The 15,938-nt window shown below is 44.7% G+C and overlaps 1 protein-coding gene across 1 annotated transcript; it reads left to right on the top strand.

Moving 5' to 3' along the window:
- The first annotated feature begins 2,893 nt into the window (after positions 1-2,893).
- Positions 2,894-14,419, top strand: LOC138975018 (uncharacterized). The gene is made up of 2 exons (XM_070347667.1): positions 2,894-5,511; positions 6,163-14,419. Exons 1-2 carry the CDS (start codon positions 5,104-5,106, stop codon positions 12,418-12,420), a joined length of 6,666 nt encoding a protein of 2,221 aa, XP_070203768.1. The 5' UTR covers positions 2,894-5,103; the 3' UTR covers positions 12,421-14,419.
- The last annotated feature ends 1,519 nt before the right edge of the window (positions 14,420-15,938 follow it).

Here is a 15,938-nt window from a genome sequence, read left to right as displayed (position 1 = left end):
TGACACGGGCATGAATTGTTTACTTTAGAATATAAAAATGTCGCAATAATGCTTTTGATGAGCTTTTATGCGGACTGATAAAACACAGACATAGCTCATATACAAACAGATTTTGAATATTCATAGGCAAGAAGTTACACAAATTCAGACGAGTAATAAAAATTTAATATGTAGTTCAAGTCATAACGCATCACGTCTTGTATGCGGCAGGTATGTAAATGTGCATGCTTAGCCATGTACGAACTTGGCGAAAAGTATTCAAACAGAACATAACGTTAGTGTTCTGATTAAAAAAACAGTCTGAAAATTATGCAAATATATTGACGTATATCCTGCTTCTAAATTGTTAAAAAAAAAGGTACAAGAAGAACTAAAACATCACAAAGCAAAACGAAGCAAAACAAAAGAAGAGAGCAAATAGGAATAAAAACCGTCTCAGTTTCATTAAGCACGGAGCTCTGCGCCTTGCATCTCACGCAAAATGAAGCGAAGATAACATCAACCTGGAAATGGGCACCGCGGAAGACGGGTCAACAGCGGGAGGAAAAGTAGAAGGGGGAGGAATGGGGAGGGGAGGGTGAATGGGAGTTGGAATCTATAAAACAATATCTGACAACGCTTGTCACTGGGTGCACTGATATGATCAGTGACGTCACAGAACCGTTTTAAGTTTTTTCTGATTTTTTTGTTAAAGGAAACCTCATCCTCATATTCAGTGCCTTCATGACAGTTTCTGTCAATATTGGACAAAAAGGTTGGCGTTCTCTGCATTTTTTTTCAGAACAACAACCTGGCGTTTTCATTTTTTTCTTAAGAACGGAAAGTTGGCGATTTTCTTAAAATAAAGGGATGACGGCGGAAAGGAGGGAGTGACGATTAAAAAAAATAATAACAAAAAAGAAGAAAGAAGATGAGTGGAAAATGCCAGGAGAAGGAAGAAGGACGGAAAGCGATTTGGGGATATTTCGGACAGTTAAGTTCTCCGGGTCATTAGAGGTCTTCTTAACGGCCCGACTCCTAACCCCCTTTGTCGTCCATCAAAAGCTAAAAACGCGGATAAAAAGCACAATTTTCATTTGGATATTTGCCTGCGGCTCAGCTTTCTTTTGCACGTGCCCCAGAGATGTCGGAAGAAAGTGTACTGAGTTTTTGTGTTTTGTTGTCTGATCCTTCTTGTTCCTCGCTTGTTTCCTCTCAGAAAAGTTGGTTACCGACAACTACGAGTTCGTTTTCTGGTACTTTGCTCGATCGACATTGGGCCGCTGTTAAACAAATTAAAGGGGAAAGGGGGAGGGGGAGGAGAGAGAGAGAGAGAGAGAGAGAGAGGGAGAGAGAGAGAGACAGTGAGAGAGAGAGAAAGAGGGAGAGAGAGAGAGAAAGAGGGAGAGAGAGAGAGAGTGAGAAAGAGAGAGAGAGAGAGAGAGAGAGAGAGTGGGAGAGAGTGAGAGAGAGGGATGGAGAGAGAGGGGAGGGAGGAGTAAAAAAAAAAGTCCAAATTTAAAAGCCTTTTTCGCTGATTGGCGAAGAGACACAAAAGGGATGGCAGTCAAAATGGTGTGACGTGACCACCTGAACACCAGTGGGTTTCTTCCCCTTTCAGCGTATTTCACTGTCGTTTTCTACTTACGGAACAAGACCTTTTCAAGAGACAATTAAACAAACATAATTATTAAATATTTTGATCTTCTACTACTTCTGCTGCTGTTCGTTCTCATTCTTGGCCTTTTACTCCTTCTGCTATGTACTACTTTCACCACTGCCACTATGAATACTATCGTGATGATAATGATGATGATGATGATGATGATCATTTTTAAGCTATGTAACTGCAATTCCATGGAGCGGCAATAAAGACTGAAGAATGTTATTGTGCATTCGTCGCTGGAGTGGAAATCAGACACCAACCCTGCGCCATAAAGATGACGGGTCACACTGTCACTCAAGTTAGGGCCCACGCAATGCAGTCAATCATGTGACATCAACAAGGCCTGACTCCCACCCTCAATCATATGTGACCAAAGACTATAATTGTGAAGAGTTTTCTCCACGGTCTAAAATATGACATCTATATCCACAGCAATATCAAAATTCTCTGGAGAAAAAAACCCTCGAGAAAAAGTTAAGTAGAGGCTGTCTACGAAACCAACCCCCGCTAAACCGACTCTGCTTATGTTATGATGACGTCAAGACGTTTCCCATGAGGCAGAGGAAAAGATAATTTCCGGTTTGAGAGCAGACGAGAAGAGTCAAGGAGCGCGGGTGAAAGACAAGCAAGGGACTGATAGAAACACCTGATGGTGACTTTGACAGTGGGAGACGGATGGAGGACCATTGAAACAGTCTCTGATGTCGCTTGAATGGCTGGCAGGATCTGAGCAGAATTGTTTTCTTCATTCGCACAACCGACGAGGGAAAACTTTTGTGCCACACTACTAGTCTTTTTGGGAAAGGGAGGGAACTAAACACACATCAGTCAATATTGACGCTGGAAAAAGTTTTGAAAGTCCTGAGTTCCAGAGTTGAATAAGACTGATGGTATCGCGACAGTCCGGTACACAGAAAACATGAGAAAAATAAGGTTTAGATCTGAGTCTTTTTGAATAAGCGGGATGCCGCGTGCGGGTGGGACAGAGGATGAAAAGGTGCCTTGGTACTGTAAGCATTCAGTCATTCAGACACTTGATGACGGCTAGAGAAAATACTGGAAAATAAGGAGGTTTGGACGTTACTGAGAATAGGCTAGACTTGGTAAGGGGAAGGAGGCGGAATGGTAAGAGATTGGTGGATACGTACAGCAGGGGGCGTGGACGATACGACAAAAAGCAGCTGAAGCAGCGTTGGTAATACTTTATTTGTTTAATGCGGCTGCCATTTTCAAACTTTCGAGTATTTATTGTGCATGCCGATGTGGCATGCAGTCACCTACTTTTGTTGTAATTACGTTTGCTCAAGCCATTGCACGATGTAAAAAGAAGTAGACCGTGTTTTTATTGTAGCACCTTGTTGTGACCCGTTTTGTGGAGCGTTAATATTTTTACGTGAGATTCACGTGCTCCTTGTTCAGTTGTTGTGACCTGGTTTTGGTCGGAGCGTCACAAACTGCGTCGTTTAGTCTTAGAACACCGTGAGATTCACGTGCTCTTTTCCGTGTTTTGATTTTGAGGTGAGCCCTGCGAATCTGCGTTGCAAGTTTTAGAATACGTGTGACTCACGTGTTTTTAGCTTTGTGATGTCAGCTAGTTCCTTGGTCTTCTTTCTGTTAAATATACCGTTTTAAGTTTTGGGCATGCACGGAGTGCGTGATCGGTTACTGATTGGTTGTAAAATAGTAGTTTCACCCGATTCTGTCTTAGGAATGTTGTTGGTTGGTCAATCCGGTGACCTTTGACTTTTGAATAACTATTCCATGTTAGGTTTTTGTTTCCATAAATACCGCTGCTTGACTCCTGTTTCGTCAGTCGATCTGAGGGTTTTAGGAAGCGTTTGGTTTTGATGTAAACGTATGAAGGTTATCAAGTGAACCAACGGAGTGTTTCTTATGTTTTAACGTCAACGTAATGTTCTTGGAGACAGTTGTTTCTCAAGTGTGAATCGTTTTGTGCCCTTCGTTTGTGAGGCAACACGTTTTGGTACTGCTGGTCAACCCACACAGCGCATAAGGTAATTTTGTTGTTACTTGTTTGTGTTGTGTTTTGGTCGCCTTTTTGTAATGACTTTGTGAGTTGTTTATGTATAACGTGAGTTGAAAGTCTGACTTGTTGTAGTGTTTCTTTATTGTGTGTTCAACTGTTCTAGTGTTGTGAACGTACAGCAATGTTTTGTAGACGCTAGAAAGTCGCTAATGTTTATAATGATAACTTGTGTTTTCTGTGGTTAACGAAGTTCGAAGTGAAACGTTTTCTCCGACTTTTTCAGCCTTACGTTAAAAGAATTTAGGTAAAAGAAGCTTGCGGTCTGTGGTGATCGTTTGTAAACGGGCTTATTTCTTGTAACGTTATTGAGGGAAAGTGGATGAGTAAATATCTTGTTTGTGACTTTGATTAACGCAGGAACGTTGTCGTTAGACTTTTTTGGTATGACAGTTTGCTTTGTATTCCTGGCCTGATGAGTCAACGTTTTGTATTTTTCTGAAAGTAGCCATTTTGGTTTTAAACGTATGTATGCTAAGTTTCTTGAGTATTCTTAGTGCTTATGGTATTGTTGAACGTACGGAACGTAATTCTTTATTGTTGAACGTACAGAACGTAACTCTTTATTGTTGTTGAAGGACTAACCAACGAGTGTTTGGTAATTGTAACTTTCTTGTCTGTTTGTCTTCGCCTGTCTTGTGATTGTTTATTTTTCTTGTATTTACTTCTCGTGTCTTGTTAATGCTTTTGATACTTTTGCCATGTCTAATAATTTGTTTTCTTTTCTCTTTTTCTTTCTGTCCATAAGTTTTTTACCGCAATACGTAGTATCTCATTACGTAGTACTGTAACTATATATGCATTACTGATACCTTAGTGTCAGATGTAAAATAATAAACCAGTACTTTTGCGCGTTATCGCTTGTAACCTGTGTTTGTCATTTCGTATGAACAATATGTAGTACCAGCCTCGCTCACGAAGGCGCGCACAGTAAAAAACTTAGCTGCTGACGCCCAGTGAAAGACTTTAGTTGCTGTCGTCCAGTAAAAAACTTTAGTTGCTGTCGTCCAGTAAAAAACTTTAGTTGCTGTCGTCCAGTAAAAAAACTTAGCTGCTGATGCCCAGTGAAAGAACTTTAGCTGAAGTAAACAACTTAGCTGCTGATGCCTAGTACAGAACTTTAGCTGAAGTCCAGCCAAGTGAATGTAAAGAACTTTTGTTATTGACGCTCAATGAACGTAAACGTAGCTGTTGATAACCAGCAAAAGACTTTATTGTTACTTGTCACTGTGTTAGTGAACCATAGTTTGACATAGATCAACTTGTCGGTTAGAGATCTTCCTACTCCGTATCCGGCGCATTTTTTGTGACTTTTGTGTATTATCCCAAACGACCCTCGGATCGACTCATTTTACTTTATAACCAGATAAACCTTATGTATGTTTTAAGTGCTTTTGAATAAGCGAACATTGTAATGGAGAAGATTCCAGCAGATAAACCATTGGAAGCTTCAGGTTATGACATTAACGGCGATGAAGATGAACATTCTCAAAGGCCTAGGCGTGACATTAAGCCTACTGAAAAAGGTAGAGAGTACCAGATTGAGATCAAAACTAGAAACTTTGCAAGACAACGAACATTCTTGGAACGAGCAATCGGTGAGGTAGTAACAGAGCTTAACCAAGAAACTCCTAATCAAGAGTCGTTAACCAGTCAAAAACAAATTGTTTTGAGCATGTACAAGGATCTTGGTGACATAGAGAAAGGTCTTCGTAGTATTGGTAGCGGTGAAACCATTCAGGAAAGTTGGGATGATGTTCAGAGAACAGTTCAGAACATTATGTTTGACATTGATCGAGCTCTTGACAGACAAACGACTAGTGTGCAGGTGGCTAAGGAGCCTACTTCCAGGCATAGCAGTGTTACACCTAGCGTTGGGTCATCCACCCACAAGTCAGCCAGTGTTAAGTCTGCCATTCATAAAGTAGCTAGCATTACTTCAGCCATCCACAAGTCAGCTAGCCACAAGTCAGGTATCAGGAGATCAGGTAGCCAAGTAGCTTCTCGCGCCGAGTCTCTCCGCTCTAAAAGTGTTAGCTCTGAAGACACTAAATTGGCTCTTAAACTAGAGGCTGCATCCCTGGCCATAAAAGTGGAAGGTGACGCAATAAAGGAAGCTCAGTTTAGTGAACTGGATCTCTTACAACAACAATATGCTGAGAGAACTGCGGCTAGGCAGACTGAGGAAGCTGAGAGAACTGCAGCTAGGCAGACTGAGGAAGCTGAGAGAACTGCAGCTAGGCAGACTGAGGAAGCTGAGAGAACAGCAGCTAGGCAGACTGAGGAAGCTGAGAGAAATGCAGCTAGGCTGATCGAAGAAACTGCTAGGCAGGCTAAGGAAGCTGAGAGAACAGCAGCTAGGCAGACTGAGGAAGCTGAGAGAAATGCAGCTAGGCTGATCGAAGAAACTGCTAGGCAGGCTAAGGAAGCTGAAAAAGAAGCAGCTAGGCAGGCCGAAGAAGCAGCTAGGCAGGTTAAGGAAGCTAAGAGAACAGCAGCTAGGCAGGCCGAAGAAGCAGCTAGGCAGGCTAAGGAAGCTGAGAGAATAGCAGCTAGGCAGGCCGAAGACGCAGCTGAAGCAGCTCTTGAAGAGATTAAACAGAAGAAGGCTTTGAGACAAATTCAGTCCACCGAATTGAAAATTAGCTTAAGAGAACAACAAGCTATGTTACAAGTATTGGAACAAGGTGAATCCGTTCAGCAGGATCTCCCTGATCTACCGTCAGTTGATTTGTTGAACACTAGGTTCCACCCTCGTCCTTTCGTTCCCTTGTACAGTCTTGTAGCCCCTCCTCTAAACAATGAACAAACAGCGATAGGAATAGGGACAGGTGCTGCCGTCATTGCTGACCAAGGGACACACCAGCCATCCTTGGACGCCACGTCTGTTCCTGTCTGCCAAGCTGCCGTCATTGCTGATCAAGGGACACACCAGCCAGCCTTGGACGTCACGTCTGTTCCTGTCTGCAACGCCGCCAGCATCCATGACATCTCTACTGTCAACGTCAACGCTGCTGTCACCAACTTTGTCGCAGGAACCACAACGACTGAGCCACGACAGCACGCGTTACCTGTCGTGGACCTCGTCGTTGGAGTCAACGCCTCTACAAGCGCCGCTAGTACCAACAACGCCACCTATGAGGCGTACGGACCTCAACGTAGAGAGGATGTCAACGCCCCCCATCACGTCGGAACGAGCGCTCCTTTCGTCCATCAGGAGCCCTTCACACCCAACTACACGACGGCTGCAACTACATCCTCCATGCGGCCTACAGCGCTGCTGACCACACTGCAGCACCCTCTCGGTGCATACACTGGTCAGCCGCCTCTGCACAACGTTGGACACTCAACGACAAGCGTCACAGGCTCTCGCCCGCCTGATCTCGACCACACAGGTTGGTCCTATCACCTACCAGAGACAAGGGAAGGTGATGAGACGCAAGAACGACACACCTACTTCCCAGAAGAACGTCACCAACGCATGGACCACAGACGTTTTCAAGTTACCCCACCCTGTTTCCCCTATGATACCCACCTACATCCCAAACCAGAGCCTTTCGTGCCCACATTCCTGGACCCACATCAGACCACCCCCAAAGTTATCTGGGGAAACGAAAACGCAAGGCCCCCTGCGTACATGAACTTTGACAAGGAATGTCATGCAGATCGTCCATTTGCCTCCTACCCCCCGTCTGCGTACTACCAACGTCCACTTGCTACTCCTGCCAAGCAGGACACTCCTATGGACTCTCTCGCCAAAACCCTATCAGACGCTCTGATGATCAACCGTTTGCCGATGCAGGAGCCGTGCATTTTTGTTGGTGACCCTCTCCAATATCCAATTTGGAGGTCGTCGTTTTCGTTCCTCATCGAGAGACAAAACATAACCAGCAGTGAGAAGTTATTGTATCTGCAACGGTACATCGGAGGTCAAGCAAAGGAGGCCGTGACCGGCTTCTTTCTGCTAAGAGAAGGTGATGCCTACGAGAGAGCCATGGAAGTGCTGGAAAATCGGTTCGGCAACTCATACGTCGTTTCGCAAGCTTTCCGGACCAAGCTGGACGAATGGACCCCAGTCAAAAGCAAGGATCCCAAGGGACTCAGAAGTCTGGCCGATTTCTTGCAGCAATGTTCCGTTGCTGCCCAGGAAGTTGGTGGACTGAGCATCCTGGATGATGCCCAATACCTACGGAAGATCGTCGGAAAGCTCCCAGACTGGATGAGTCACAGATGGTCTAGAACAGTTGCTCGAACTAAGGTTGAAAAGAAGAGGTATCCTCTGTTCAATGAACTCGTGTCGTTCGTTACTCTCGAAGCAGACATTTCTAACGACCCTGTTTTCGGCTTGACAAGTGCATCGGGGACACCAAGAAAGTTCACAACGAACCTGTCAACCCTGACAGAGGATGTCACCGCATGTCTGCACTGTCAACTTCCGGACCATGACGCTGGGACATGTAAGGAACTCATAGTGAAGCCTCTGGTTGAGATACGAGATTTTCTGTTCAAGAACCGTATCTGCTACGGATGTCTCAGAAGTAAGGATCACCAGAGCCGTCAATGTATGCAGAAACAGACGTGCAAGAAGTGCAAGAAGGCTCATCCCACTTGTCTTCATGATGACAATTTCAAGTATCAGAACAGTATGAGTGAAAACAAAGGGGCGAGTGAACACAAGAACAATTACCGTACCTCTGCTGCTGACGTTCAAGAGCCACTGTCATCGTCGACCCCTACGGTGTCTGCTCTTAAGGCCAGCGAGGAAAACAGCATCGGTTTCACGTCTATGATCGTTCCCGTTCTCGTTTCCAGTGACTCTAACCCCAACGTAGAGGTGCTGACGTACGCACTACTGGACACTATGTCCAACGCCACTTTTGTAGTGCAGTCAGTGGCTGAAGAAGTTAAAGCCAAATCGCAGCCGACTACACTCAGGGTCTCCACACTGACTGAGGACAATGCTGTGGTCTCCGGCAGGAAGTACTCTGGATTGCGTGTCCGCTCTCCTACCTCCAGTGAGTTTGTCAGGCTCCCTTCTGCCATCTCACGACCTTATCTGTCCGTTGACCCCACGCAAATCCCCACCTCAGAGACTGTCAAAGCTTACCCACATCTCCAACACCTGTCTCCTAAACTGCCCCCCTTGTACCCTGATTGCGAAGCAGGCCTCCTCATCGGCTATGACTGCGCTGAAGCCCTCATGCCCCTAAACGTTGTCCAAGGACTGCCATTTGCAGTAGAGACTAAGTTAGGTTGGAGCATCGTCGGCAAGTCACCGCATTCCGTCGCCTTTGATGGTGTAGGCTCGTCCATGCACGTAGTCGTCAAGCCAGGATCAAGAAAAGAAGAAAGTGCAGCTCATGTCTACAAAATACAGGTGGATGAGGTATCGTGTACTGACCTACTACACGTTATGGAGAGAGACTTTGCTGATAGTGACACAGGATCCATGTCTCAAGATGATTTGAAGTTCATGAAGATCGTGAAGGAGAACGTGAAGGTCAACGAAGCTGGTCACTACGAGATGCCTCTGCCTTTTCGGCCAGAACAACCGTCTCTTCCTGACAACAGAGGTGCCGCAGTCAAGCGTCTCATGGGACTGAAACGCCAGTTTGAGAAGAAGCCTGGGTACCGTGAAGACTATATCAAGTTCATGAACGTGATTTTGGAGCGAGGTGACGCTGAACTGATTCCCAAGAACGAAGTCGAGGTCCCAAATCGCTGGTACATCCCACATCACGGCGTGTACAACGACAAGAAGCCAGGAAAGATTCGTGTGGTTTTTGACTGTAGTGCACGTCACCTAGGCACGTCCTTGAACGATCTTCTCCTACAAGGCCCAGACCTAATCAGCTCCCTTTCCGGCGTTCTCTGTCGTTTCCGCAAGGGTCCCATAGCATTTTCCTGTGACGTGGAAAAAATGTACCACCAGTTTCACGTCTCCGAGCCCCATCGAGACTTTCTGCGCTTCCTTTGGTGGAAGGACGGTGATACGAGTGGCCAGCCGCTTGACTACCGCATGAAGGTGCACATCTTCGGAGCTACATCGTCTCCAGGCTGCGCAAACTTCGGCCTCAAGCAGGTGGCAAAGGACAACGCCACAATCAGCGCCAAGGCATCAGCCTTTCTGCAGCGTGACTTTTATGTCGATGATGGACTTCAAGCCAAAGACTCTGTTGAAGAAGCAGCAGATGTGCTCATGAAGGCTAGAGAAATTTGTGAACACGGACAATTGAGGCTGCACAAGATAGTCTCCAACTCAAAGGAACTTTTAGAGTACTTCCCCGACTCTGAAGTTACGTCAACCAAGGCCACAGAACTCGCAGTCCCTTGTAGCACACCAGAAATTGAGCGGACTCTTGGCCTTCACTGGTGCACTGATGACGACACACTGGGTTTTACTGACAACCCCAGACTGGGTCCCTCGAACAGAAGAGGAGTTCTCTCTACAATTGCATCAGTCTACGACCCCCTTGGTTTTCTGGCCCCCTTTTTGCTGACTGGAAAATTGATCCTCCAGGAACTATGTCGCCAGGAGCTCGGCTGGGACGATCCGCTGCCACCATCGCTTCAAGAACGTTGGGAAGAGTGGCTGAAGGATCTATCCCGACTGGGTTGCGTCAAGGTACCCAGGAACTACTTGCCCACAGACTTTGGCACCGTGAAGAATGTAGAGCTACATCACTTCTCAGACGCGTCTACAGCAGGATACGGCCAGTGTTCGTACCTGCGCTTTGAGAATCATCTAGGCAACATTCACAGTATGCTTGTAGTCGCCAAAGCACGAGTGGCTCCGCTTCGACACGTCACTGTCCCTCGTCTGGAACTAACGGCAGCGGTACTTTCCGTCAAGATGGCAAGATTTCTTCAAGAAGAACTGGATTTTGAGAGCATTGAACATTTCTTTTGGACTGACTCTATGATTGTACTCGCTTATTTGAAGAACGAGTCCAAGCGTTTTCACGTCTTTGTCGCAAATAGAGTCCAACAAATACGTCAGTTCTCACAGGCCAGTCAGTGGAATCATGTTTCTACAAAGGAGAACCCAGCTGATTATGCATCACGGGGATTGTCTGTGAGTGACCTCATGACATCAGAGTGGTTCCATGGTCCCGCGTTCTTGAGCCAGTCCCTTCCGGAATCAGATGACTTTTTCGAGATCCCAGATGACGATGTTGAGGTGAAAGTGTGCAAGGCTACTACCTCTAAAGAAGTGTCTGTTCAGTCGTTTGAGCAGATCGCCCGACGATTCTCCTCCAAGACATCTCTGATAAGAGCCATGGCTGTTTTGGTACGCAAATGCAATGCCATTAAGGGGCACCAGTCGTCTCCCCTTGAAGTGCTTGAAGTCACTGAGAAGAAGTTCATCGAATGTCTTCAGAAAGAACATTTTGAACGCCCAACGCCTTCTTTACGTAACCAGCTTCAGGCACTCAACGCTCACAAGGACGTTGATGGAATACTGAGAGTATACGGTCGCTCTCAAAATTCATCATCCTCTTCAGTTGACAAGTTTCCCATACTACTACCTCGAGACAGTCACTTCTCTTTCCTGGTGGCTCAGGACTGTCATGCTGCGATAGCCCACCAAGGGAGAATGTTCACGATCAACCAAGTACGAGCCAGCGGTTTCTGGATCATTGGCATTCGTCACGTCGTCTCCTCGTTGGTGCGCCGCTGTGTTCACTGCCGATGGCATCGCTCAGGGCCAGCTGGACAGAAGATGGCCGACCTCCCTCTAGAGCGCCTTGACCCATCCCCACCGTTCACGTACTGTGGCATTGACTGTTTCGGCCCATTTCACGTCAAAGATGGACGTAGGGAGGTGAAAAGGTACGGACTGATCGTGACGTGTTTTGCCTCTAGGGCAATCCACATTGAAACCCTGGATGACATGTCAAGTGATTCCTTCATCAACGCCCTACGCATTGTTGTCTCCATGCGAGGAAACATATCACGCATTTGGTGTGACAAAGGAACGAACTTTGTAGGTGCATGCAACGAGTTCAAACTGGCATGGAAGGAGATGGACTCTGAACGACTGACATCAAAGATGCTGGAAAGCAAATGTGAGTTCAAGTTCAACCCCCCTGCAGCTAGTCACATGGGTGGCGTTTGGGAGCGTCAGATCCGAACGGTACGCAGCATCCTGAATGGTCTTCTCAGAAGATCAGGCCAGCGTCTCACTACTTCATCACTTCGTACGTTCCTATACGAGGTGATGGCCATCGTGAACAGTCGACCACTGTCTGTCGAGTCATTGGAATCGGCAGATGGACCACGCCCTTTGACCCCCAACCACGTCCTCACCATGAAGTCAGGTGCCATCCTTCCGCCCCCTGGTGTGTTTGAAGATCCAGACCTGTACGCCAGGAAACGTTGGCGCTGTGTCCAGCGGATGGCAGACGAATTCTGGCTGCTATGGAAGAGCCAGTACCTTTCACTCTTGCAGAAACGTCGTGTCTGGCAACGTCCCCAGGCAAACGTACAGGTGGGAGATGTTGTTGTCTTGCATGACCAGAACTTGTGCAGATCAGAGTGGTGCATGGCTCGTGTAGTCGAAGTGATGCCGGGATCTGATGGACTGGTCAGACGAGTGAAAGTGCATGTTGGAACAAAGGCTCTAGACAATCACGGCCGTCCCACTGGTGATAGTCGCATATTAGAGCGACCTATTCACAAAATGACTGTGTTAGTAGATCGTGAAAATCACAAAGACAAAGCTGTGTAAGCGAACTGAAAGAACATTGAACTTTGGAGTGTGTTTCCAATTTGACAGTTGTAGATTGTTGCAGTTTGTTTTTATACCAGATGATGTAACGGACATTTATGGTTTAAGTGGTGCGTTCTTTTTATGCCGTCGAGTAAATGACTAACGGCATTTAGTTGAAACGTGATGTGTTAAAACCCTGAAAGTGATTGAACCATAATATTGTTGTGTAAATGTTTTGCAACACAATGATTTTGAGTTGTAAATTTGAAATGTCTAAATCTGCGTTATTCTTCTTTTGATATAAGGAATGTGTTTGTACAAAGGTTTTTTTTGAAGTAAATTATATTAATATAATTTCCGGTGGGAGTGTGCATGCCGATGTGGCATGCAGTCACCTACTTTTGTTGTAATTACGTTTGCTCAAGCCATTGCACGATGTAAAAAGAAGTAGACCGTGTTTTTATTGTAGCACCTTGTTGTGACCCGTTTTGTGGAGCGTTAATATTTTTACGTGAGATTCACGTGCTCCTTGTTCAGTTGTTGTGACCTGGTTTTGGTCGGAGCGTCACAAACTGCGTCGTTTAGTCTTAGAACACCGTGAGATTCACGTGCTCTTTTCCGTGTTTTGATTTTGAGGTGAGCCCTGCGAATCTGCGTTGCAAGTTTTAGAATACGTGTGACTCACGTGTTTTTAGCTTTGTGATGTCAGCTAGTTCCTTGGTCTTCTTTCTGTTAAATATACCGTTTTAAGTTTTGGGCATGCACGGAGTGCGTGATCGGTTACTGATTGGTTGTAAAATAGTAGTTTCACCCGATTCTGTCTTAGGAATGTTGTTGGTTGGTCAATCCGGTGACCTTTGACTTTTGAATAACTATTCCATGTTAGGTTTTTGTTTCCATAAATACCGCTGCTTGACTCCTGTTTCGTCAGTCGATCTGAGGGTTTTAGGAAGCGTTTGGTTTTGATGTAAACGTATGAAGGTTATTAAGTGAACCAACGGAGTGTTTCTTATGTTTTAACGTCAACGTAATGTTCTTGGAGACAGTTGTTTCTCAAGTGTGAATCGTTTTGTGCCCTTCGTTTGTGAGGCAACACGTTTTGGTACTGCTGGTCAACCCACACAGCGCATAAGGTAATTTTGTTGTTACTTGTTTGTGTTGTGTTTTGGTCGCCTTTTTGTAATGACTTTGTGAGTTGTTTATGTATAACGTGAGTTGAAAGTCTGACTTGTTGTAGTGTTTCTTTATTGTGTGTTCAACTGTTCTAGTGTTGTGAACGTACAGCAATGTTTTGTAGACGCTAGAAAGTCGCTAATGTTTATAATGATAACTTGTGTTTTCTGTGGTTAACGAAGTTCGAAGTGAAACGTTTTCTCCGACTTTTTCAGCCTTACGTTAAAAGAATTTAGGTAAAAGAGCTTGCGGTCTGTGGTGATCGTTTTGTAAACGGGCTTATTTCTTGTAACGTTATTGAGGGAAAGTGGATGAGTAAATATCTTGTTTGTGACTTTGATTAACGCAGGAACGTTGTCGTTAGACTTTTTTGGTATGACAGTTTGCTTTGTATTCCTGGCCTGATGAGTCAACGTTTTGTATTTTTCTGAAAGTAGCCATTTTGGTTTTAAACGTATGTATGCTAAGTTTCTTGAGTATTCTTAGTGCTTATGGTATTGTTGAACGTACGGAACGTAATTCTTTATTGTTGAACGTACAGAACGTAACTCTTTATTGTTGTTGAAGGACTAACCAACGAGTGTTTGGTAATTGTAACTTTCTTGTCTGTTTGTCTTCGCCTGTCTTGTGATTGTTTATTTTTCTTGTATTTACTTCTCGTGTCTTGTTAATGCTTTTGATACTTTTGCCATGTCTAATAATTTGTTTTCTTTTCTCTTTTTCTTTCTGTCCATAAGTTTTTTACCGCAATACGTAGTATCTCATTACGTAGTACTGTAACTATATATGCATTACTGATACCTTAGTGTCAGATGTAAAATAATAAACCAGTACTTTTGCGCGTTATCGCTTGTAACCTGTGTTTGTCATTTCGTATGAACAATATGTAGTACCAGCCTCGCTCACGAAGGCGCGCACATTTATCATATTGTTACCTTTTACAATGACACTTGGTAAAATCAGCGACATCTGGTTTCGTGTACACGTTGCTTTAGGCTTTACATTATTTGCCACGACCTAAGAAAACGCATTGGTAATAATAATAATGCAAACTTTTATAGCGCTATTCTAGAAAAATGTCTACTCTTAGCGCTTTACAATACATACATCGACCAAGCATACTATACACGCACAGGCAAAGAAACCGACCAAACATAACCAACAAACTATACATGCACAGGCAAAGAAAACGACCAAACATACAATACACGCACAGGCAAAGATAACGACCAAACATAAACAAACATACTATGACCAATCATAACCAACATACTATACGCGCGCTGAATTAATCCAGAACAGCGGTAAAACTAAGTGAATGGCTAGGGCTGTATTCTCACCTCTCCCAAGCCTTTGCAGAAAGAGGGTACTAGCGGTAGTAAACAGGTGTTGGACAAACCAGAACATCCATCACAGACGTCAGTTCAGCACACGACAAACGGCAATCCACTCCCGTTAAGAGTCACGGCAACAACAAGGCTGGCCCCTGCAAGAATGGAACCATTCTCCCCAAACCTTTGACATTCTGTCACTCAGCTTGGATTGTTAACTTCAAAGCGTCAGACTGACTGTTACAGATCAAAGAAAATTTAGTTCGTGATGTGTCTTCCTTCTGCTTGACTTTTTAAGTTTGGCCCAAACAAAGATACCGTTTTTTTGTAAACACAACTTCACAGAGTCAAGGAAGCTTTAGTAAACGCTTCTCGCATCAAAACAGCTATAATTCCACTGATGTCAGTAGCGAAAAAGTAGGCCGACGCATAAATAAACCTCGACGTATAATGAAACGTCCTGTCAGTGATGACCACCTTAACACAGCATTCGAAATAGTAATAATGCAACGTGCAATTACTAATACAGAGGGTATTCCAGGTGTAAGATGTGTCTATTCCAAACTCAAAACCGAGCTGTGTATACCTGTTGAGATTTGAGTTAGTTTGGTAAGGAATATGCCATTAGAAGATCTGTTCTTCTCAACGCCGCTTTACAAGAATATTTGGGTCGTAAGCTTATATGCAAAACTGCAAGAAAATACCAGTGTGAGCAAATTGCCTGAAAGAGTCGACAGTTATACTATATTCATGCGACGATGTTTGCCATTTCGTGTAGATAAAATTAGATTACTATCTGCTACATTCGAGTACTACGCACAAATCTGCTTGAAATATGTCAATCCGTGTGTGTGTGACATATTGGACACTCTGATGACATCTTCTAAAAGGGACCACTGCAGTTGGGGGAACAATAGAAAAATGCAATCAAAATACCCGACATTCGGAAGGAAAAAAACAAAGACAGAACTAATAGGAACCGGACAACATGGACTGAATGGTATAGTACAAGTAACCTTGGAAAGATACAAC

The sequence above is a fragment of the Littorina saxatilis genome, linkage group LG1 (genome assembly GCF_037325665.1).
Source record: "Littorina saxatilis isolate snail1 linkage group LG1, US_GU_Lsax_2.0, whole genome shotgun sequence".
In the NCBI taxonomy this organism is placed as follows: Eukaryota; Metazoa; Mollusca; class Gastropoda; order Littorinimorpha; family Littorinidae; genus Littorina; species Littorina saxatilis.
This window is presented reverse-complemented; position numbering and strand designations above follow the sequence as displayed.